Source organism: Apostichopus japonicus, chromosome 9 (assembly GCF_037975245.1).
Source record: "Apostichopus japonicus isolate 1M-3 chromosome 9, ASM3797524v1, whole genome shotgun sequence".
Lineage (NCBI taxonomy): Eukaryota > Metazoa > Echinodermata > Holothuroidea > Aspidochirotida > Stichopodidae > Apostichopus > Apostichopus japonicus.
In genome coordinates this window covers 18,272,761-18,297,795 of record NC_092569.1, presented here as the reverse complement: position 1 = coordinate 18,297,795, position 25,035 = coordinate 18,272,761, and the positions used below count along the sequence as shown (strand labels likewise).

Below are 25,035 nucleotides of genomic sequence, written 5' to 3'. Positions count from 1 at the left end.
TTCCGTTCGAGACATCTCCTGAAGAAGCATAAATACGGCATCAAGATACCCCAGTACCTTTCTATCGCGAGTCCCGATATAGTTTTACTATCGGAGGAGCCGGGCTCGTCACAATATTACATAAGGAGCATGACGCGTTATTGTTCTGCTATCTTGAAACAGAGGATAGCAATGGACATTTGATTCAGGTATCTTAGTTGAGAATGCTTTCGTTAAAATAATACAAATCAAACACATAGTGAGTTCTTTATATCACAATTTACATTATTTTGTGTCACACTCATTCGTTTATTCCGGACAAAAGTATTGAAATTACATCGACATGTTTATGTAGTTTATAATTTTGCATATCTAGAAAAGGACAATCGATTAAAACCTGCACATATTCGACTACCGACGTTTGTCTTTGGATTGTCATAGACCCGATGTATCAACTGACGGGAATTTATCTATGGGCGTAAGAATTATCTAAAACGAAGAATATCTTTGTTTAATCAATAACATGGATTAAATATATTCTGTCAATATATTCCAAGTAACAGGTTTACTGATATGAAATGCCAGGAGTCGGCACGGGGATAATTCAGCGAACCGGGTCCTTTTTTTTTTTTGGGGGGGGGGGGTATTTAGCTATTTTTCTTATTTTCCCTCCATTGTAGTAGTCTCCATTTAGGTTATCATTCGTGAACACAGCGTGACAGCTACTGTTGTACCGGAAATGGTTCAATCTTGTCTCATAGCAATGTCTACATTGTGTATCAAAGTGCCACCAGCAGCTTCGGTGCTTAAAGTCTCAATACGTGTTTCCAGATGAATTTCGGAAAAACAAACTTCCGCAGCAGACTCAATGTTTCTTATTCTAAATACACTCCGATTAGGTGGGTTTAATGGAGAAATGCTGTCGCAATCGAAAAAAAAAAAAAAATTTCTGTTGCCCTTATGGCGCGATCGATTTACCGTAAGATCACTGTGACCGCCCATATCAGCATGTTCATTACACAAATGTAACATATATATATACTAGTATCGTCCACATTTTTTTACCCAATTCCAGAAGGAAAAGTCTGAAAACACCTGTTTATTCTTTGTCATGGAAGGAAATGACACAATTTTGCAAGCTACATGGGTAAGACCGAAAGAAATACACTATTCACGGGAGTGAAAGTAAGTCCTGAGCCTCACGGTCGCAAACAAAACAGAGAGATCTAATTGAGCATGATCTGTTGGGCGGGGCTTGAAAATGTTGATTGAAGTTTGTAGAATCCACGGACTCGTTATAAAATCTGGCGAATTTTATTCAGCTCAAAATGTTTAACGACAGATAACTAAATAAAAAGTAATGAATATTAATATAAAACTTGCAAAGGACGGTGTCATTTTCACTGCGCTTTTAAAGCAGTAAGCTGGAAAGGTCGTAGTTTAAATTTGGCAAACACACATTGAGACTTTAACGACGCATTTAACGTTAAATACGTGATTATCCCTGTCATGGTTGCTGAAATATTTACCTCTGCTCTTATAAAGATGATAAACTGAAAATGGAAGTAACGGGAATGGACACTTAGAGAAAAGAGGACTTTTGAAGTGTCTCATTTGCAACAGAGAATAAGAAACTGCAGCTAGACATGTAAAATATATGTACAGTGTCCTTAAAGTTATTGGAGCACAAATTTATGCATTTTCTACAATATTTGCTGGAAAAGTTTAAAACTGAATTAATAGGTTACGGTTAAATGACGTCCTTGATTTCACACTTAACGAAAACTGCGATTAAGCAACAAGCTGGGAGGTACACAAAACTTAACTAAGGTGCTTGCACATGCACCACATGTTTTATTAAAAAAATACATATATCATTAGTTTAATGTATTGTAATAAATATACAGATGTACGTAATCATTGTTAGAAGCAAAATATAATATTTCTGCGTTCTTTTCCTTTTAATTGTTCTTGTTTTCAATTTTGCTCAATGATCATAAATGCAAGACCTTACTAAAAGAGACAAAAACAAATTCGGGAATCGCGTAAACTGTTCCACTTGACAGAAGTTAATGCCGAGGTGATAAGCTCCTTTCATGTTCAAGAAATGTCGGCTTGTCACTTTTTCATCGGTCCACTTATTAAACGTATGCAAAATGTAATTGTTTGTTAGGTGCTGGGTTGTGGGAGGGGATTGGGGGGAGGAGACTATCCTAATTCTTTTAAGAAAACATGATTCTTTAAGTCGGCGAACCGTGAGCTTCCTATATGGGATTTTATAAACAGGTAGTATGGACATACAGTTCGACGAAATCGATGCAAGAATGCTGTCCTAGAAGAGCTTTTGCAACTGATAAGGAATAACGAGAACTAAATTCCAAGTTTCAAAATACCAGACAGTGGTTCTTGTCAATTGAAGTGTCGTTGCTACTAAATATAAACATCACACGTTGTACCTTCACCACTATAAACATATAGACAGCCTCCGTTATATGATGACAAACACGGAACAGAGAAGAAAAAGAAAAGGAAATAGAAGACGCCAAATGCAAACAAACCTGTGTTTACGCTTGGGCTGCCCAGTTGACTCATTATGTAGTTGTTGGTTTCAGAATCTATATGTAATTCCACTGTAGGCGTGTGTCACCTGTATCGAACAATACTAGTTCTGTTTTAGGTGACATATTTTGCCTTACTGTAGAGATCAAACATGATGCTAACCAACTTTAAATCATTTGTGATTCTTAAAGCCGGATCTCGAAAGAGATACTTTGAACAAACTTTATGTTAATGAAATGGAAGTAAACTGCAAAGGCAAATGAATATATATAATTAAATTGTAATGAGTTGGAAAATCAAGAACAGTGAAAAAACTTCCAGCCTCCACCGGGATTCGAACCCGGACCTCCCGCTCTGTACGCGGACAACCTAACCACTAGGCTATGGACGCTGATTGTATGTCCAGAGTGTCGAAATCGGTAAAGAAGGCCGTAATTCTACTGTAGGCGTTTGTCACCTGTATCGAACAATACTAGTTCTGTTTTTGTGGACAAAGTTTGCCATATTCTAGCGATCAAACATGATGCTAACCAACTTTAAATCATTTGTGATTCTTAAAGCCGGATCTCGAAAGAGATACTTTGAACAAACTTTATGTTAATGAAATGGAGGTAAACGACAAAGGCAAATGAATATATATTATTGAAATCGTAATGAGTTGGAAAATCAAGAACAGTGTAAAAACTTCCAATCTCCACCGGGATTCAAACCCGGGCCTCCCGCTATGTACTCGGACACCCTAACCACTAGACTACGGACGCTGATTGTATGTCCAGAGGTTCGAAACCGGCAATGAGAAGTTTTTTACTGTTCTTGATTTTCAAACTCATTACGCCTACAGTGGAATTACGGACTTCCTTACCGGTTTCGAACCTCTGGACATACAAACATATATATATATATACGGCAGGACCCTCGAGTGTCTCACATTCCATATGTTTGATACATCAAATGTATGCAATATTCTCCATGAAGGAAGTTATCAATGGAACTCATCTACATAGAATATAATTCCACTGTTCATTTCACTCATACTACTATTGACCATTTTAAGTCTTTCCTCTGGTTGTTGAAGAAGTCCTAGTTCCAGAAATGAAATTTTAACTAAAATATTAAAATTTAAAGATTGTTTATGTCAATGACTAACATCAATAATTGCAATCTATTGTAGGTAATGTTTAATTATGCTTTTCTGATTTAGGCTATACACAAAGTTGACATGTTGAGTTTTATTTTGCCGGGGCACCTTATAAACACGTACATGGGAAATCCCAAGAACGAGGATATAGAGATGTTATACTGTGCGGGTAACACTGATTTCCTAGGGACAGTACTAATGTAAACTATTGAATTTTCAAATCCGAAATATTCCAAACCAGGTTCTTATTATCGGTTAGATAGAGTTGGCAAATAAAAAGTAAAAAGGATTAAAGGACTAAACAAAACAGTTAGTGAAAAAAAAAACATACAATCAAATATTTAAAGCTTTGATAAATTATGTAAACAAAATTGCTATTTTTGTTGATGAAATGGCAACTAAAATTAATTAGGTTCCTCTTTCGAAAAGAAATTATATAATTTATAATACCGTTTGTGCCTGTTTCAAGTAGAAGGAAAATAACAAGTTAAGAATCATCGATGGGGGAATTATTACCGTGAGAATCGCTATTGATTTAGTTTAAATACGTCATATATATCATGATCAAATATGGATTTCGAATTAAGAAAAGAGATCTAATGAATTCAAGTCTGACATTTGTTAATGTCAAAAGGATTGTAAATTCCTATGGCTAGTTTTCTTGACCTTATCCTACTTTATTGGCAGGATTACAAGGAGCAAGGGGAGGGGGAGGCGAGTTGCTCTCACTCTTCTCAGACCTATTGTTGGCTTTTTAAAGCCAATTCGATTGGTAATTTGTATGGTTATGCCAAAGCAATACTGACAACTCTGCGATACTTTTATACTTATTTATGTGTCATTATATGTCATATTGTTTAGTTTTACGATGCCAAGAAAATGAAAACTATATATGACGTATGGTCTTGCATCATTTCAGTACCTTTTATGGTATTATCTTGTACCGTACTGTAATGGTGCAATATGAACATAAACCACGTGAGCCACAACGACTGCCCCTGAAAGGAATACTAATATAATAATAATATGTATAGACGAATCAGTATGAGAATGGTTGCCTACCACCACTGTATTATCCCGGTTCATTTCGTATCGGGCGTAATTGTCGCAGTATGGATTTGACATTCATTCCAACTTTATACTGCAAGAGGTAACTTTGTACAATGTTGTACTTGTTTAGAAGACATCGTGGAGGTTTAACCTCTCTGTTTCTCATCATTTTTATTTCCAGCAGCGTGTCTTCTCAAGAAGTGGTAAGTTTTTCTCTTACTTTATATTTCAGGTGTAACATCTGTAAAGTTACCATTTCGATATTTAAGCAAAACTCGATTGTTTTCGATCTGCAATGTTAAACCTTGTTACACTCTCCTTTGGTAATTTACTTTATTTACTTTCACTTGATCTATCTAAGAGTTAAAAATATTATTTCAAAAATGCTAACTAAAAGTAATTATAAAGTCGAATTTGATTTAGTCACACGTACTGGTTGTTAATTTATTGTTTCGCCTTTTCAGCTTCATATTAGTTAATCAAATAGTAGTATAGAACACATTTACCAAACGGTATATTTTACATTATTATCTTAATTTCTAAAATAATGACTCTGTTCAAGAAACCATTAGACGAATTCTTCAATTAAAGTACATATCATCAATTCATATAAATTTAATCTACGAAATATAGACACAGTGTGAACTGTAAAATACAGTGTCGTTGAAAATAAGAAAATGCGGAGTATCTTCTTTAGCCGCGATTTATACTTAATGTACTTTGAATTATTGCGCTTTTTCGTTGTTATAGAAACGTAATATTTTGACAGACACGAAGGAAATAGAAAGAAAAATTCAATTTTAAAAATATACCTATAAACACCATAAACAGAAAATCGTTGCTCTAATATAGGCTAATCTACCACAGCAAAATGAATTGAAGAGGTTTATAACGTTAAAGCAGTGTCTACTTTAACTTACTAAAGTTTGTCTAGTATGCTCCAAACGATAATATACCCCTTTCACTACCCCTATATTTTTTTCTAATTCTTTACTGATTATTTAACATTTACACGGGTAAACCGAGACTTTCTACTTTACGGCTTCTTCAGTTTAAATATAACGTTGATCTATCTATCATTTAATAATTAAATTTCCCATATCCACATAAAATAAAAATGTAACATTCATATAGCCTAATTATTATTTTACCTTTCTGAAGTTTACATCAGAAAGTTTAAATGTCTATATTTGATGGCAATTGGAGAGTTAATTAATAAATACTATTCGACGACATTTTTTCACAAAAAAACATTGTTATCTTACCAAATGCCTACGTTGTAATTTTTACACTTAGATTAATATCTTCCTCAAATCAAAATCAAGCAAATGACAAAAGGTTCTTCATCAGTTTTGATTAAGTGCTTTAGTCAATAAATGCTTTAATCTTGAAAATCCCGATCCGAACCATAAACTGAATTTATTTTGAACAGTCTAGATTTTGCATAGAACACTGCTAACTAAAGGAAACAACTTTTGACACTACTTTCGACACGTTGTTTTAATATGTTGATGTTAATATATTTAAATACCGCTATTTCGCATTATGAAAATGTTACAAAATATTCAACAAAAGAGAAATCTTGACTACGCAGATCTAGTTTGCTAACATTTACTAACGAGTTAAAAAAAAAGAAGCAACAGTACATTTTCTGTTTTAGAGATTTCCGTTTTCAGATTTAGTTTGCTAACATTTACTAACGAGTTAAAAAAAAAGCAACTGTACATTTTCTGTCCGTCATTTGGAGATATCGAAGATTCAGTCGGTGCAATTTTGAATAGGTATCTGAGAATATTCAGCTTTGACAAAAATCTGCCTTCTTAAAAACTTTAAATTTATCTTACAAACACCCAGTGGATAAGGAAGAGCCATTTTCTTTTATGTCACTTATTTGGTGAAAAAAAAAATCTTTCTAAAACAATAGTCCGCTCTGTCTCTGGGAACGCAGTTTAATGGTTGATTCTGTCACCCAAATTCTTTTTGATTTACTTTATTGGAAAATCATGATAACGTACCGTTGTAGTTTCTTGAAAAAAAGTCATTGCTCAGGGTGTCAACTCTTGAACTTAGAATACTTGTTGGAATATCATGATAACGTATCGAAGTAGTTAAAGACTTTTCTTAATTATAATGTGAACAATTTTATTGAAAAAGTCATTACGCAGGTTGCTACTTTTGAGCTTAATCAGTGTTCTAACCGAGTCATTTTCTCAAGTCAACTCTAAGTTATATGACAATACATGTCTTTATCTCATTCATTAATTCAACCTAAAGGTCATAAACAGTTATTTTAGTTACATGATAATTGATAAATGCCTATCAATTCCATTTGTCGTCTATTCACAGACAACGTTTTTTTTTTTTTCAAATTTAAAGGACCATGTTTAAGTTAACAATTCTACAAAATAATTAGTTAAATTACGAAATAATGATATAATTTTATTTCACCATTATTTTAATAACATACCGCTGCAATAAACGTCAAACGATTAGCGTATTGTGTACATTTTGTTCTTTGTAATATCAAAAAGCGTTTTTTGGTTTGGCAAAAATGTTTAATCTACCTTTTCATAGAATGTTTCGTAAGCTCTAAAGATGCATAGTTGATTAAAGATAATTGTTCTAAATATTTTACATTAAATACGATGTCGACTTAATTAACTACTTAGTATCATTTATTTAGTTTGTGTACTAAATTAATGTAAATGAACAATGGCAATAAAGAAAATCAAAATATATACTAACTTAACTCATCCAAACGTTACTGTTGTAAGAATTGTCCTTTGATATAATCGCTGATGTCGTTGTCAGTTCGTTGTCGCTACAAAGTTTAATCAACGTCAGATTTATCCCAAACAGCTGTTAATGAAAGAAAAATTGTTCCATTAATAATCACGATCATTTGAAGATTCTCATGGTTCTTTCATATATTTATGTTTTCTACAAAACTTCTAACGAACGTTATCATACATTAGAACAGAATCGTTATTAACCAATAGGTCTCCTTTAAAATTAATAATAATTGTTTTAAACTACAAAAGACATATCAAAAAGGTGATACCTAATGAGCATATAGTAAATGTTCATTATCTAGAAGAAATTGATGGGCATAGAAACTACCTGAATGTATGGGATATTACAACAAAACAAAATTCAAGACAAGAGTTTTCAAGACAATGCTAAACTCAAACCTAAACGTTCCTCGTTTGTGTTTTGTACTGAGAGAAATGCCATCTTTATCGGATTACTCTTAATCTTCAATATTCACCTGAATTCACGTAAAACTTTAAACTGCTTATCATACTTCTTGTCATACTCCTCCATAACTCAACCAAACTTTTGTTGTATCTATATTGTTTTCTTTTTGTCTTCAATAAACGGCAGCTATCTACTAACACAGATACACGCCTGAGTCAATAACTTTTCTCCAACTTGCCCTTAAATAACAAGCAGCTATGAAAAATATAGTTATCAATGCATGAGAAAATAAAATAAAAAGTAGGACTTACCTTTGCAAAGGAAAATGTAAGAAATATGTAACGTTGAAAATTTTACTATATAATTGTACACTGTTTTTATGAGACGATCATTTTAATTCAATATTTTGACCTTATTTTAGCCGGAACGTAAAAGGAGTATTAGTGACCTCGGAGACCAAACGTTAAGTGAGTGTTTCTATCTCATTAAAAACTTCAAAACGTTGTAGCATTTTTTTACCCTTATCTCCTCTCCCTTCTCCCTTCTCCTTCCCCTTTGCCCCAACCACAAGCTCATCTCCAAAGACGAGTGGAAATAATATTGTTTGTCTTTAAGATACAACTATATCATAACATTTGGAGAATTTCCAAACAATTATGAACGTATATGATATACAAATCGTTTGGGACGTGTCTTCAAAGATATCATATTTTGTTAACATAACATTTGTGAGTATAATAAGCACTATGTAACTTCAAAGACTTTTAATTTCAAAGAATGTTAATTTCTAAAGAATGTTAATTCTAAAAATGTTTTATGTTAACTTCTATCATATTAAAAACTTCATAACGTTAACAACGTTGTAGCAACGTTATAGCAACATTGTAGCATTTCTATCATGTTAATTTCTATCATATTAAAAACTTCAAAACGTTAACAACGTTGTAGCATTTTCTTACCAGTATATCCTCTCCCCTCTCCATTCTCCTTCCCCATTGCCTCAACCACAAGCTAATTTCCAAAGACGAGTGAAAGTAATATTGTCCGTCTTTAAGATTCAACTATATCATAACATTTGGAGAATTTCCAAACAATTATGAACGTATAAGATATACAAATCGTTTGGGAAGTATCTTCAAAGATATCATATGTTGTTAACACAACATTTGTGAGTATAATAAACACTATGTAACTTCAGAGACTTTTAATTTTTTTTAAAGATAATTTGTTTACTTTAGTCCTTTTTTGTGTATGAAAATTATGATGTATAGGAAACGAAATTCGTTAAAAAAATATTGATCGTCTATAAAATGAGGTTTTTTAATTTGCTATGTATTATTCAAATGCTTAACTTACCAAATTTTTCAGGGATATAAGATAAAACGAGTGACTTCATTTAAAAAAAAAAATGGAAAATGTTTGAAATAATACAGACCAGTAAGTAATAGTAACTAGATTTGAAAATCACATCTACGTAATTGCCCATGCCAAACGTTTATAACGTGATCAGGAAATGACTCAGGTAGTTGTGAACATTGACAAAGTAAACACTAAAGGTAGGCTATATGATCTATGATGTTACACAAGTGTCTCCGGAGTTGATGTAAGTTATGCTTATGTTGTGTTACCTTTTCCTTTTAGCGTCATCGTTTTTCTTCTACCAACGTGCTGAATATCCACGAGACTGCCATGAAGTGCTAAGCCAATGTCCATCGTCTAGAAACGATGGTGTTTACGTCATCAAACCCGACGGCTATCCTGAACCTTTTGAAGTATCTTGTAACAACAGTCTAGGTGATGGTGGATGGACGGTAGGTGTTGTATTTTATACTGTGAATATTGTATTTACATTGCAAGATTTGTAACCACAATTGAGATTATTCTTGTTGAAATAATACATTTCTCATACTACAGAACTTTTCATATTATTATGACGTAATAATATATAGTTTGATGTTACATTGGGCTCGGCAAGCTTTACACAATATTGATGTCTTACAAAAAGAGGTTGGTCGAATCATCTGTCATGCTCTTTCGCAAAAGCAGTCTGCACCATACTTATATTCCTACATGGTTTTCCAATACGTTTTAATACTTTCCACATATTCCTGACTTCGATAAGAATACTAAATTGGCGAAGATGACACAACTCATATATTGGTAATATTTATATAGTATTCGCATCAATATACATTTGGTGTGGTTTGTAAGTGATTTTAATTTGTATTTATTATCTCATTCTTCTCTTCCTGCAGGTTGTTTGTTCCATGTTTCAGTATAGTTTTGCCTTTCTTTTGTTTCACACTAGTCTTACAGGTAATAACTAACGGTCTTGCAATTCAATCAGTTTGATATTTTTATGTCTCAAATTATTTCAACAGGTCATACAGAGACGAAAGGATAGTTCAATCAACTTCAATCGTACTTGGGACGAATATGAAAACGGTTTTGGTTTCCTTTCTCATGAATTTTGGCTCGGCAATGAGAAGATATCCTACATCACCAATCAGAGGAAATATCAGCTCCGCGTGGATATAACTACAGAATCCGGTTGTTCATTCTTCGTGACGTATGAAACTTTCCGCATCAGTGACAGCTTCAGTCATTACAAACTGGTTAGAACTGGAGAGTATACCGGAACAGCAGGTGGGTTATTAAACTGATACACTTCTTAACTGGACACGTTTCTCGCCCGAAGTGACATTTAATATGTTTGTTAACCGTTAAACAGTGAAATTAAAATATTTTGATTTTTGCTGTTCACACATGTTTCAATAATTCGATGATATTAATATGTTTGACCTGCGGTGTGATACAGAGCGGGAATGTTTCGCTTACTAACGATATACTTCCCACCTGAACCAACCTGACATCCATGCCATTAACCAAGGTATCTTTAGATGAATGAGCTCGTAGTAATATTTAATATTCATTTTGCAGCATGTAAATTTACTTTCATGGGCACGTTGTTGGCCACTTCTATCAAGCACTTAGCTCAGACTTAGGTTCTTCATAAATCGATATATTTTGTTCATCTAGTAAGGGCAGAGAGCGGTTTGCTATTTATTTCATTGGTTTATTTAGATATGTCGTTTTAGCTGTGGAGCATGTTTCGCATTTTTATACAATATCAAATGATAATTTATGAACATGATGTGTTATTGAGATAATAGATCATCGTACACTTTGCATAAAGCTTTAATTTTTGATGTCGTAGCTTAATCTTTATTCCTATTCCAGACCCATGCATCGAGTGGTGTCCCACCAACAAGGTTCTCAACAGGTGTAAATGCGAAGGTTCATGTGCCGATCCTACATGCACCGAATCATGCTCTAGTACACTTGCGTTTGTCCCGATGGGTTCTTGATGGACGGGGAAGACTGTATACCTAGAGAGGACTGTGGTTGCTTCATAGAGGAAGCGGAGAAAGGCCAAGGAGTAGTCCTAGCGGTAAGATACCATTTCCTAAATGTTTACGTATCAAACTAATTTACAACGAGGAGAAATGCCGGAACAAAACAGTTATTATAGTGCATGAAATGATAAATTTTAAAAACGTAAAACATTTACCCTGCAGCTGCTCTAATTTTATGAAGGAATGTCACCTATTGCTCTTCTCATTATGCCTTGACATGAAACATTGAGTATTCCCATTGAAGGATTTTCGTATCATGTATCTACTTGAAACGCTCACCGTTTTATCTCGTTAGGAAGGTGAAGTATATGTGAACCCTTCCTGTACCAAACGATGTTCTTGCAACAGCGGTCTGTTAAGCTGTGACGATACATACCGGTGCAGTCCCAATGCTAACTGTGAGGAACGACGAGGTTTATTAAAGTGTTACTGTAATACAGGGTACACGGGCGACGGAGTCCGGTGTACTCAAGCCACTTCCCCAGACTGTGGTGGATTAAGAGGAGAAATATCGAATAGCATCCAAAGTATACAACCAGCTGGGCAAGATGTGCCATTTCAGGTCACGTGCGATGTCACAGATGGAGGAGGCTGGTTGGTACGTAACTGATTGTCCATTCATGTGTTGTTATTTCAAGGATGAATATTGGTAACGTTCCATTCATTTAAATATCGTAGCCATTGTTGCACTTCTTATCAAGTTCACAACTGATTATAGAAGGATATCCAGTGGTCCATATGGACGCTATAATATATTAAATCTCACTAAAAAGGTTGTTAACTTTGAAACTTAGTCTAAAGCGGTTCCTGTCTTAATGTAAGGGAACTGGGATAGTGGATTTGAGGGTCTATCAATTTGATTGATTTGTGTTTCCTGTATCATGGAAATATTTCTGGTATGAATATTTCTTTATTTTAGCATAAGTATGATTTATAGTAAGTCTAGATTATTTTCGATCAAATTGGAGAGTCATGTTTATTTCGTTCTATATAGACGATCATTATAGCGATTGATTAATGAAGTTATATTTACTAATGTACAATTGTAGTTGCCTAGACATGTCTTGTGCGTGGTTATTTAAAAAGAAACTGCTTTGAATGAAGAGATATCCAAATCGAAATTCGATCCTAAATTCATTTCATCATATGCATGAAAATACAAGCTCCATCTCTACCGTTGGAGAAGCAATGAAATATTTTTGACTTTTGCATCTGCATTAATACCAAGTTGATGAAAATGTATGATTACCCTTGCAGCAAAATAGTTACCGTTCATTCGAGATCGATAAACAGCTTTTTTGATGATTAAGTCCTTATTTTATTTACTGAACCTACAGGTTTTTCAACGCCGTGTTGATAGTAGTGTCGACTTTTTCTTATACTGGGACGATTACAAAGATGGTTTTGGCGACATCGATGGAAATTTCTGGCTTGGCAATGACAAACTTGCAGCCTTGACGAGTCAAACCCAATATGAACTAAGAATAGACTTTGTTTCCAAATCTGGAGAACATTACTATGCTAAGTACAGTTCCTTCAGCGTAGGCAATGAGGGAACTAATTACTTACTCAGCGTTAGTGGTTATGACTCTTCCAGTACAGTAGGTGAGTTGTTGTTCTTCTTTCCCAACTACATTTTATAATCTGATGTGTCTGGTAGTCAAATAATATTATAGCTAAATGACCTATGATTGAACCGAGTTATAATGTATATAGTTTTGGCATATTTGACTATAGAGTTAAACTACATTTAAGTCATCTTTGGGAAGTTATCCCAAGCTAAATGCTTTAAAGATAGACAGAAGAAACAAAACTCTTATTAGAATCCACTATTAACTTTACATTAAGAAGAAGCAATTATATCATACGTGCGATAGCAGCTATATGTGCTTTAAATCAAAATAGGCGATGATATTTACATGACATTGTACGCACTAACGTCAATTAAACATGAATTAACTGCATCGAGATGACTTGATGTATCCAAGATCGGGCGAATGATAGATAAACCTCGTAGATATTTATTTTAAATGTGACTGTTTGTCGTAGCTTCCCACCGCATTCAATCGACCAGGCTGGACATATGTAATATGGTTTTAGCATGCCGTAACGCCCAGTGTATATGACATGGAATACCAGCTTTAAGTGTGAAGTAAAATACATGGAGCTCCACAATCACAAATGTCAAATGGATATGACCATTTAGGTGTAATGTTGTAAAATGATGCTATCAGATTTATCAAAAAGTTTATGCAGTGCAGCCTCTACCCCCCCCCCCTCCCCCCTCCAAAAATAAATGTATAACAAAACGTTGATATGAAATTTACTTTATGTGATGGGGGAATATTGTAATTTGATTTGGTAACGGCTGCAACCTGTCATTTTAATTTATGTTTAACATTTTCAGAAAGAAAACAATAAACCGATAGTCTAGCAGTATCATATTTCAAAATATTATCACTTTGGATTCACAATGGTGAAATATAGCATCATGATTTATCAAGAAAGAGAGAGAGATTATTAATATTTGAAATATCCAGAGTGTTATAACTAAAAATAACGAAGTAAATAAACCGGCTTAATGTCATACCGTCATCGTTATGCAAAACAACTATAATATAAAAAGTTAATTTCATTTAGTTTCATATAATGAACGAAATACAAGCACGTATTCAACTAACTGTCTCATGTAAGCACACTTAGTGGCTCATGCCGATAGCTATCCCGAACACACGATCACATTATCACACAAAGGTGTGTTGTTTTTTTCCTACAAATTATTAGTACTATAACAAATATTGGAGCAACATACAGGCAATATGTACACACACCATGTTTTCTCTATTTACCACTACGTATACAAAATGCTGAGATGTATGCGCGATGACATGATTAGATCTGTCACAACATCACACAAAATCTCATACAGAGTACAGCTCGTGGTTACAACAAAATATAGAAAGATAATATGAATAGCAAACCTGTCAGATTGTAATAATTAATAGCTCCATAAACTGACCAGTCAATATTTTATAATACTATCAGCATTGTAGTATGTATCGCCCTCATTTCGTTCTATTACTGTTCGTGATTTGATACACTATTGTTCTCTTCTTACCTATAGGTTACGACGCTATGGATTATCATGACGGTGAAGAATTCTCTACACGAGATGAGGACAACGACGATTATTCTTCTTATGATATAGCCGATTATTATAGTAGCGCATGGTGGTACGGTTATTATTATTATTATTATTGTGACCTCAATGCACCCTACACTGGATCTTATACCATTTATTGGTATAACTTCCCTGGCGGTCATTACAACATAAGGTCAACAGAAATGAAAATACGGCCTCGAACCTGATGAAGTGTTGAAGACACCAAGCGAACAAGACGTAAAAAAGACATTTTGTGGATGTTTTTTGTCCAAAAACCGTCCTCACTTACACTGTGAATAACCTATTCAACAGTGATTCCCTAATACAAATAATTTAGTACTTAAAGTCTACCCTACTGTAAGGATCCAAAATCCTGAAAAATTCCATACGTTTGCGACATTACTTGCGATGAACCTCTCTGGCCAGAGTATTCCAGATAACAATGAAATATCAGGACAAGAAAGAAGAGCTACCGAGGTTTTGTGTTAACAGAAACGTTTGAAGAGTAATAGAACAAGGAGGACATTGTAGTAGTACTCTGACTATATTTTAAAATTTAGATAAATGTTCGATTTCAATTGGGAAATTTTGCGTGTTGGCCACTTGTGAATCACTGTGGATAACAATTTTAAAACGCTAAAATAGTCGGGTCAAGACTTGACAATACTGAATAATAACGAATATGTTAAAATAAATTGGCATGAACAAATAAATAAATAAATTATGAGTTGTTCTCTTTTTCTTTCTATAGCTTCATCATATTTTTTGTTAAATGATTATCACGAACAACCATGTATTGACTCATATAAATGTGCTATCTCTTAACTAACAAATACCAAAAGAATGCTTTCTACTTTGATGAGGTATGTGCCTTAATGTGTGAATATTGTGATAAATTCATTCATCCACGTGGTTTGTAGAGCCTCTGATATAGAAAAGAAATTACCAAAACATATTATTGCCATTTAAGTTGACACCATGATGTCGTTGTTATTGACGGTTATTTTCCCGACTATATGGTAAACCCTCTTTGTATTGGTAGGCTAACATCTTGAAGCCTCAATTTTTTTTTGGAGTTATGATTCTAACACAGAAAATATTAGATTTGGTAAATGTCTTTGGAGTGACTCGTGTAGCCGATACCTACTATGCGGTTTCCATAAACGTGGTGAATTTGTTTCTTTACTGTATTTTTAAACCATAAGATGCATTGCAAGTGAACACAGAACGAGACAACTTTATTTTGATTTTTTTTTCGGGAGATAAATCTTGTAGAAAACTGTGCACACAAACATAACCATGAGACACATTTTCTTATAGTGCAGTAGATTCCAACTGGAATTTAATCAGTTTAAACACTTAAAATCAGGGATGCCGGACAACTACCCCCGGATAAATACCCCTCTGACATAACCCCTCCCCCCCCCAGGACTCATATCCCCGGGACAAGTAACCCTGACAATCACCCCCCTAACGAAAAACCCCGAAGACGAATACCTCCGAGGACAACTACCCCCGGGAAAACTACCCCGGGCATACACCCCCGAGGACAAATACCCCAAGGATAAGTATCCCCAGACAATTACCCCCCCCCGGACAAGTGCCCCCGAGGACAATTTCCCCGAGGACAATTACCCCCAACCCCCGGCAATTACCTTCGGGATTACACCGGCACAGATACCTGACCCAGGATACTCACCGAAGTAAACGAGATTACGCCCCAGATAACCCCAACCCACCGAGCCCGTAAACCAAGCGGACCTTCAGCTGGTGAACCCCGTAGTACGAAAGCCCATTAGGGCCATGAAAGAAAATTTTGAGATGCTTCTCGATGATAATCAATCCGATGCTCAACAGAAGACCTCTTGACACCAGCCTCATACCGATAAGCCATTTTCACAGCATACAGGTATCATAATAAAACAAAAACTGTAAGCAAACTCATGAGTATACACTAAATAGCCCGTATAAGAGAATGTGGTAAAGTAAGAAGGCCTGACGTTTCGATCCTAGCAGGATCTTTTCCAGGGGCTGAATGACAAAGTAACAGAAACTACAAGGGACTAAAAAACATAATACAGATATATAGCACAACATACAGGGATGACAGAAGGAAGTAAGGTCTTTTGGTAAGCCGAGTAACAGATTGGGTGCAATTTCCGTTGTCTTTGAGGTAACGGAGAAGATCTATTTTATTTATATATTTCTTTATATTATCATAGCCAAAGCTTAACACAGACATTACTGCTACGTGCAGGATATTCCTTTCTTTAGTAAAGAACAGTAAGAAACACATTGTCGTGGTGACTCAACTATAGTTTTAAAGAAAAATGTATGATCCATGGAACTTTTAATACCTTCAACGAGAGAAATGTTCACTAAACCACTAGTGACGACTTAGCCGACCTATTATTTATATATGTGATTTCAAATGACAGATGTATACATAGTACCGTACATGTCATGCATAATGCGAATTTTTGCCGTCGTTGAAACGGCTGCAAGCATTATTTATGCACAGCGCCACCAAATAAAGATCATTTAACCGTCTTCTGTTCATGTTCTGGAAGGTTTGAAAATAAAGGTGTGCGCGGGTTTGAAAGAATATGGAGCAGGATATCACGAATTGGTATATTCTGGGGAGGAGGGTATAACGAATAGGTATATTCTGGGCAATTCCGGGGATTGGTATGATACGTGCGAAAAACGCCACGTCTGCCGTCGAATTATACATGTATTTGTCTCATGTTATAGTAAACGATCAATCTGGCTTTTCGAGTGTTTCCGAAGAGATATCAATTTGACATGTGGGAAGCCAACATTAATTGCAGCTATTAAGATATCTACGTTGGTGATGTGCACCAATCATTCTGATAATGATGCTTTTATTTGACTAGAGATACATGATAAGTGTATTAATTTAAACTGTTTCAATGAACAATATCACCCATATTACATCAGTGGTATACAGACTCCATACTGCACTGAGTAAGAGGAAATGCTCTTGGTCTACCTGAACGTTTAACTTATCTTTCACTGACGAGCGTGTAATTTGCCTATGTGAAAGTTATGACACAAAAACACATGAGATGAAGTGTTTGTTTTATTTCACTGGAATGATTTAAGAATTAGAAAGAAGAATAAGGAAGCAATTGGCATTCAGTCAGGTTCGAAGCTTCCTTCCTTGGTTTGTTTGGTGAACGATGTTATTTCAAGTTTACATTAAAATAGAAGGAAGAGGAATTTCATAGAGTGCAGCCGTATATAATTCAGCATTGGCGCTATCAGTTCAACAGGGAAGGAACTTATGTCCGCAGTATAAAACAAAATAATTCAGAATAGCAATTAGCAGTTTAAATGTTCAATGGAATCCTCTAGTCTCTCTCTGCCTTTACATGTCTCTCCACCCACCTCTCTCCCTCTCTTGCTTTATATATATATATATATATATATATATATATATATATATATATATATATATATATATATATATATATATATATATATATATATATATATTTATTTTACGTTTTACGTTTTACGTTTATGTTTCAAACATTAAAAAGGAAATGTTAAATCCTCGTTAAATTCGTCCATTTCCATAATAATGTACTACATTAGACTACCAAAATGGACGAGGTCCTTCACGTAGCGCGTTTAAAAAAAATAAAAAAAAGGAATCAAGGTAAGAGTTGTTTCTGCTACACCTAGAAAACTTACTTCTATTCTAAAATATGCATCGAGTTTCTTTCATATTACATATGCTAACAACTAGCAGTTCAATAATAACTTCATACGGAGCGCGTTTACGAACGCATTGGAAAAAAACTGTCGTCGTTTTTGGTCCCTAAATTTTTGGCCGTAGTTTCATTTCCGTGTAATGTAAACCACAATCGTTATCATTACCTGTCATAGAATCCCAAAATATGTTGGTTCCGCGTGTTGACCCATCGAAATCGGCGTTCAAATGAACATTACCACACTCAGCACAGCCATCACCATTGGGAAACCTCTCGCAATAACCATGTTCTGTAACACAACCAGATGCTTCGTCATCGTTGAGTTCTCCAAACCACCAGGCGCCTTTGTGTCTCTCTGCACAATTGAAGTCCGTCCACTTGTCGTTATCTCGATCATATGTACTGAAAGACATGTTTTTATGCCAGCTCAGTTTATCGTCACCTAAAAAAAAATATGATTAAAGAACATAAATCTATATAATATATGCGTACCTAGTGCTGATGAAAAAAAGTAGTCTAAATTTGAGTTAAATAGAGATCACCAGCACCAACATATTTGATTATCTTCTTTATTAAAAAAGGCTTCTCTAATCTTGCAATCTTGCAATCTTTCATTTACATTTCCATTACATTCTTATCTTGTTATGCGAAATATTTCATTTCATGTTTAGTTACTCATTTCAACTAGTGTACAATATGCACGATAAAATAAAGTATTGATGAATAAAAAAAATCTTTAGTTTATAGATTTTTTTCTTGTTGTTGATAACATGGTTATGAATAATCAATATCCAACGCATATGTTACGAATAATAGCAAAGATCAACGCTAGTATAATTTCGACAGCAGAACCTTAAAATTCCGCTACCGAGATTCAGCAGGAACTGCAACTACCAGTCCTCCAAACTCGCAAATTGGTCGAAAATTCATTGTTTCCTGCGCTTACGTGCCTATGTGTTCAAAACAGAGGTGCACATTTCATTCGAAATGCTTACAAAGCTTAATCCGTGATGATGGTTACCTGTTGTACTGCTAGAATCGTAATCATCAATATTAACCAATCTGTATTTGCCATTTTCATCGCTGATGCGAAAAAGTTCGTACTTTGCGAAGTAAGAGTTTCCGTGTATGTCAGTTACATCGACTCGTAGACTATAATCGTTTTGATTTGTTAAGAAAGATAATTTCTCATTTCCGAGCCAAAATTCTCTATGAAGGAAACCAAAACCTTGGGTATAATCGTTCCAGTTTCGGTAGAAGTCGATCGAGCCATCAATTCGTCTTTGAAATACCTGAATAAAGTAATTAAAGAAAAAACATGTATAGAAGTATGAAATCTAATAAAAAAGTAATTTCAATCCATTGTTTTCTACTTCATTATGATATTAACAGTATCCATGCCATTACGCTGATATTAAAAAAAAAGCTAATAAGGGAAATATATATCTTGGAATAATTTAATCGGCATATGCCGAAAAGTGTCACCGTACAGAATAAGATACATGAGAATAAATTTCTAGATAAGCAATTATTCGAAGCAATTTTGTGAAACACTAATTTCAAGATGGACGTTGTAGGTATCGAAGTTCGTTCGCTCTGTTCAATGTTATTTAGAAAAAGAAGAGACGTTCTGTTTCCAATATGTTGGTGAATGTAGGGGAGGGGGGGGGAGGGTGTAGAGGCGGTAGTGTAGGGTTGACGAAGTGGAACATTCTTCCTCCTGTTTTTTTATTAAGCTCATACGTGAGCAACTTCATTAGCTTCAATTCTCTTTCGATATATCTTCACATTTCTTCTTTTGAAAAACATTTCCGACAAAATATTTTGTCATCTAGAGTCGTTGTATTATAATTGACTAAATCGATCGTTTCGTACCAGATTCGAAAGAATATTTGATGTTTTCATGTTGTAAAAATGATGCATTTGAAGGGTAAGCATGATTTGAAGGCAATTCTCCATCGAGATTTAATTAAGCAAAAATACCCTTGATCGTGTGATATGTAGAACTACTCTCCTGAATCGAAGACGGACAAGAAGGGTCATACTCACTGTCCAACCACCACCGTCAATTGAATTGTTACAGTAAACCTGAAAGGGTTCCAAAGAATCAGTTGGCTGGATCAGATACACTCCCGACGTCACATTTTCCCAATCACACGTGTCATGAAATATTTCATGACAATCTTTCGGAAAAGTAGGTTGACGGTAGTAGACCTCTGAAAAACCATCTATGAGAAAATTAGTGGGTTATGTACAACAAATAAAAATATAGCATTTATGACACATAGAACGTAGGCCCTAAGTAATAACACGTATAACACTGACAGCATACACAACAAAACAAAATCCAACTTGGGCGGATCCGGGATTTTACATTACTCAATGATACCGTTCTGTTTTTACTCTTTGTTACATAGTATGGTACATTTAATTACATTCATTTACACACACGTATCTACTTACTTTCCGTGCTTCTTCTACTCCTGTAACTGTTTGCTCTCTCGTCTTTTAATTGATTCACCTATCAGAAATAAACATAACGGAATACTTTAACAGGTTGTATTCATGGTGTTCCTATATTCGATAGCAGTTAAATTTAAAATTAATGTTAATGCGAAAAGCTGATTTACAAGTTTTTAATAGCAACCAAACAACCCTTTTATTCAATTCCTTTAACAACAGCAAACTTGACGGGAAAGACAACGAATATAATTTCTTTGTTTCTGGGGTGATTATACAGCCATAGGTACCACTTTAAGAAAGTACAGGAACCTAGCTCATTACTTGTAGTGGAAAGAACATAACGATATTAAAAAGATGTTTCAAAAAGAATTAATACTTACCGTTTGGCCTCTTGTTGGTGACAATACAAATATCATGAAGGAGGGATATACCAATACGAAGAGGAATGCAGAATTCCACGCCGGCACTACCATCATACTTAATGCTAGACTCAAACTTCTTAGACGCACAATACAAATGACTCAGTGTACCGCGTACAGATTTGTCACAGACGTTCTACTCGTAAATGCGTAAGGTTGGCATCTAATATACATTTTGAGTAGTCGAATGAGAACTTTATTTCCTTATACGTCATCTTCCGTGCAAGCATAGAGAGGGAAAGAGAGGCCTTTTATATATCATATCTGCACAACCTACACTTTCGTTTGCTTCCCGTTGTTTTTAGTTACTCTGCTTGGCGTGTTGTCATTTGCTATGAACGAGGAAATGAAATGTTACTAGACTTTACCCATTATCTTTCATGGCAAACAAGATCTATTGCCAGAAGTAGAACAACGTTGATCTAAGCCTCTGACAAAAAAAAAAAAAATCAAACCCTAACACCACCCCTCCTCCACCTCCTCGCCAACAGACAGCTACGAGAGAATGTTTCCCTGTTGTTAGTGTAATTCAAAAAGTCATTAAGAAACATTTGCACTGGTGCGATGGGAGTTGGTGAAGTTGATATGTCTAATGTTTGTATTGCTGAACTGGGGAACAGGTTTTTTTCCCCTGTAAAGGTCTGTGATGCGTGGTAGTCAAATAAAACGCGATGAAATAATTGCAGATTCTATCCGTAATGATATAGTTACGTTGTGTGGTTGAACTAGGTACTTGCTGCTTTATAGCTTCATAACTGTCACACGCACTGATGAACACAATCCCCATGTCGAAAGGAATTGATATTGAGGGTGGAGTGGGGGCAAATAGTTCGATATACAATTCCTTTTCAATGTTTCTTGATGTATAAAAAAGCAAAACTGTTGATAATAAGTAATAAAGCTATAAGTTTATCAACACTGTGTTTATATCTATTAACAAAACCGCAAATTTTCCCCCGACATTATTGTGATGTCACCCATATTCGAAACTCTTGTCGTTCAGCTGCGTATGGTATTTACAACAATGGTAAATTCTGAAGGTATCTAGATCAAGGTTCAACTAAACGACTGGTTCACGCTTTTGTTTCTTCCAAACTGGATTACTACAACAGTTTGTATGCATAATTTGCCAGTTTCTCATATAGCTCCCCTACAGATAATTCAGAACGCTGCTGCGCGGCTAGTCTCACTCACTAAAAAGTTTGATCTTCACTCCTGCACTCCGTTTTTTTCATTGGCTTCCCGTCTTTCTGCCCATCCAGTGTGAGATCCTACTTCTCACCTACAAAGCGATCATCGGACTTGCCCCTCAATAAACCACTGACCTTCTTACTCATCTGCGTCGGTCAACTACAGTTACGCTTTGATCTTCCAATCATGCGCATTTGCTATAAACTCCTGGTCCACGTACCCGCACTCGTTGTGGCGGCCGTGCCTTTTCTGACGCTGTGCCTCCTGTTTGGAACGAACTCCCATTTCACGTTCGTGGCTTTCTATTTTCAAGAGACAACTTAAAACATTTCTGTTTGATTCCAAGTTTACTTATTTTCTTTGTTTCCTGTGTCTCTTTCCTACTTTGTAAAGTGCTTTGAAACGCTGTATTAAGCGCTATATAAATATAAGTTATTATCATTATTATTATTATTAATTAACTGGTGGGCTGATATTATATAAAAGTAGTCGACACGGGTTTAATTACTATACCGGAAATGGTAACACCTAGTCCCATAGCAATTTGTTACAGTTTTCATAAAAAACCACCAGCCGCTTTGGTGCTTAACGGCGCAGTTTAGGTAACATCCGTCAGTATCTATGTTATGGGTACAGAAAGTGAAAATTACCTCGAAACGGTGGTAACGGGAATGGACAATAATAAAGGACTTGAGAAGTGTCTCGTTTGCGGCAGGGTATACCAACTGCAGCTAGACATGGACAATATTTGTACAGTGTCCTTACGGTCCTTGGAACACGAATTTCTGAATTTTCCACAATATTTGCTGGAAATAGGTTCAGTTTAATGACTGCCTTGATTTCACGCTTAACGAAAAGTGCAATTAAGCATCACGCAAGGAAGTAAACAAAAAATCACCAAAGTGCGTGAACACGCACCACAAGTTTTATTCAAGAATAAACAAAATATTATGAATTTAATATATTGTAATAAATATGTAGATACAAGTACTCATTGATTATAAGCAATATTAATATTTATGTTCTCTTTTCCTTCTTAATGCTTCCTATGTTCTTATTTTTTCTGAATTTTCTAGAATTAGAAGAGTATAGTAAAAGGGATAAACCAATACTTATTTCATAAGATGCCTCGGCGAATGTGAACATGCAAATATAACGCAGTATACCGCAATGAACCGTAAATGAATACGGTAGTATCTTACTAGCAAAGAATGATGCAATATAAAAAAATCATCGCATTCGATTTTGTCAGATTGTAAAGTGAAATCTAGAAAGGTGATGTCAATAGAAGCTTTTGTTAGCCTCTTGTTTACTTTCTTTCGTGAAATTGGAAACTTAAAGCAACTATCTGTTTCTTCATGCGTGTTTAATGAATTAGTTTCAATAACCCACGCAACCCACAATCACACTGTAGCATGATCTAGCATGGTACTTGTTCGATGAGGTGGGCAGGCGTTAGGAGTTTGTGGTTGTCCAATTTTTCAAACTCCACAAAAAAAAATACGTCTTGATAGTACTGTTACTCAGATAGAATTATGACTGCAGTTAAATGTGTTAGATGCTAGGCAATCATGTAGATTGTTTCGCCTGACAGAAGTTAAATAATTTGCAATGCATGACTTCTAGCATGCTCAATAAATACCGCCATGGCACCGTTTACAATTCTAATAGTATTGATCGTTATATGATGTAAACTCATTAATCGTTTCATGAAGCAAACGCTACAGGTTATTATTTATGGATTTTTTTTTTTTTTTGATAAGGAAAAAAAAATTATTGAATGGATTTTATCAACAAGTAGTATGAACATTCAGTTCAACAACATGGATGCAAGAAAGCTACCCTTTATATACGTGTTAACTTAAGTAAGATGCAATGTGAATTTTGCGGAATAAGTTTATCAACGTGACATGTTGATAGGAAGATTTTTTTATTAAAATTTAAGACATTTTTTATCAAAACAGACTGAGATGCATAATAGAGATTCATCGTAGCTATCGATCTTTTGGGGGTTTTTTGCTTCCTATGTTGTTTCTGTTATGCACAAGGTTTATCTGTTAGGTCCTTATTCCTCTAGGCACCTTATAAACACGTACCTGGGAAATCACAACAACAAGGAAAAGGCGATTTTATGCTGCGCGTGTAACACTCATTTCCTATTAGGACAGTAGGAAACAAATGAATTTCCAAGCCCGAAATGTTTCACAACAAAATATTCTTATAAAGTTGGCAAATGAAACAAGTAAAATACGTATATATAAAGAAATGAACAGTCAGTGTAGAAACGTTCAGTGAACGATTTAGTGCGTTAATAAATGAGGTTATTTTGATAGTACTGGTAACTACAAATAACTAAGGTCCTTCTTCTGAAAAACAACAAATACAACGGCAACAACGTATCATACAATGTGTGCCTTTTTCAAGTAGAAGGGAAATATCAAGTTAAGAAATGTTCGATGGGGGAATTATTACCGAGAGTCTAGCTATTGATTTAAGTTTAAATACATCACATATATCATACTCAAATATGGATTTCGAGTTAAGAAAAGATGTCTAATGAATTCAACTCTGACATTTGTTCCTGTGGCTAGTTTACTCGTCCCACTGTAATGGCGGGATTACAAGGAGTAAGGGGAGGGGGCACTTGCTCCCACTCCTCCTAGAAGTATTGTTGGCTTTGTTAAAACCAATTCGATCGGGAATATGGTTGTGTATACCA

At 35.0% G+C, this 25,035-nt stretch overlaps 2 protein-coding genes across 5 annotated transcripts in view; one reads left to right on the top strand and one right to left on the bottom strand.

Annotated features, from left to right (window-relative positions):
* LOC139974218 (uncharacterized) overlaps nt 1-25,035 on the top strand; it is a 129,469-nt gene that overhangs the window by 20,314 nt on the left and 84,120 nt on the right. The window contains exons 1-4 of one of the 4 annotated variants that reach the window (XM_071981222.1): nt 4,800-4,929; nt 8,346-8,391; nt 9,566-9,735; nt 10,306-10,570. In XM_071981222.1, the coding sequence (XP_071837323.1) occupies nt 4,840-4,929; nt 8,346-8,391; nt 9,566-9,735; nt 10,306-10,570 (571 nt within the window). In that variant the 5' untranslated portion in view covers nt 4,800-4,839. Of the gene's footprint in view, nt 1-4,799; nt 4,930-8,345; nt 8,392-9,565; nt 9,736-10,305; nt 10,571-25,035 lie in introns of those variants that run through there. The other 3 variants (XM_071981218.1, XM_071981221.1, XM_071981220.1) reach the window with 3 other exon arrangements.
* Nucleotides 17,594-21,361, bottom strand: LOC139974232 (fibrinogen-like protein A). The gene is made up of 5 exons (XM_071981238.1): nt 21,087-21,361; nt 20,707-20,764; nt 20,293-20,471; nt 19,265-19,535; nt 17,594-18,685 (listed from the first exon to the last, which is right to left on the bottom strand). Exons 1-5 carry the CDS (start codon nt 21,180-21,182, stop codon nt 18,351-18,353), a joined length of 939 nt encoding a protein of 312 aa, XP_071837339.1. The 5' UTR covers nt 21,183-21,361; the 3' UTR covers nt 17,594-18,350.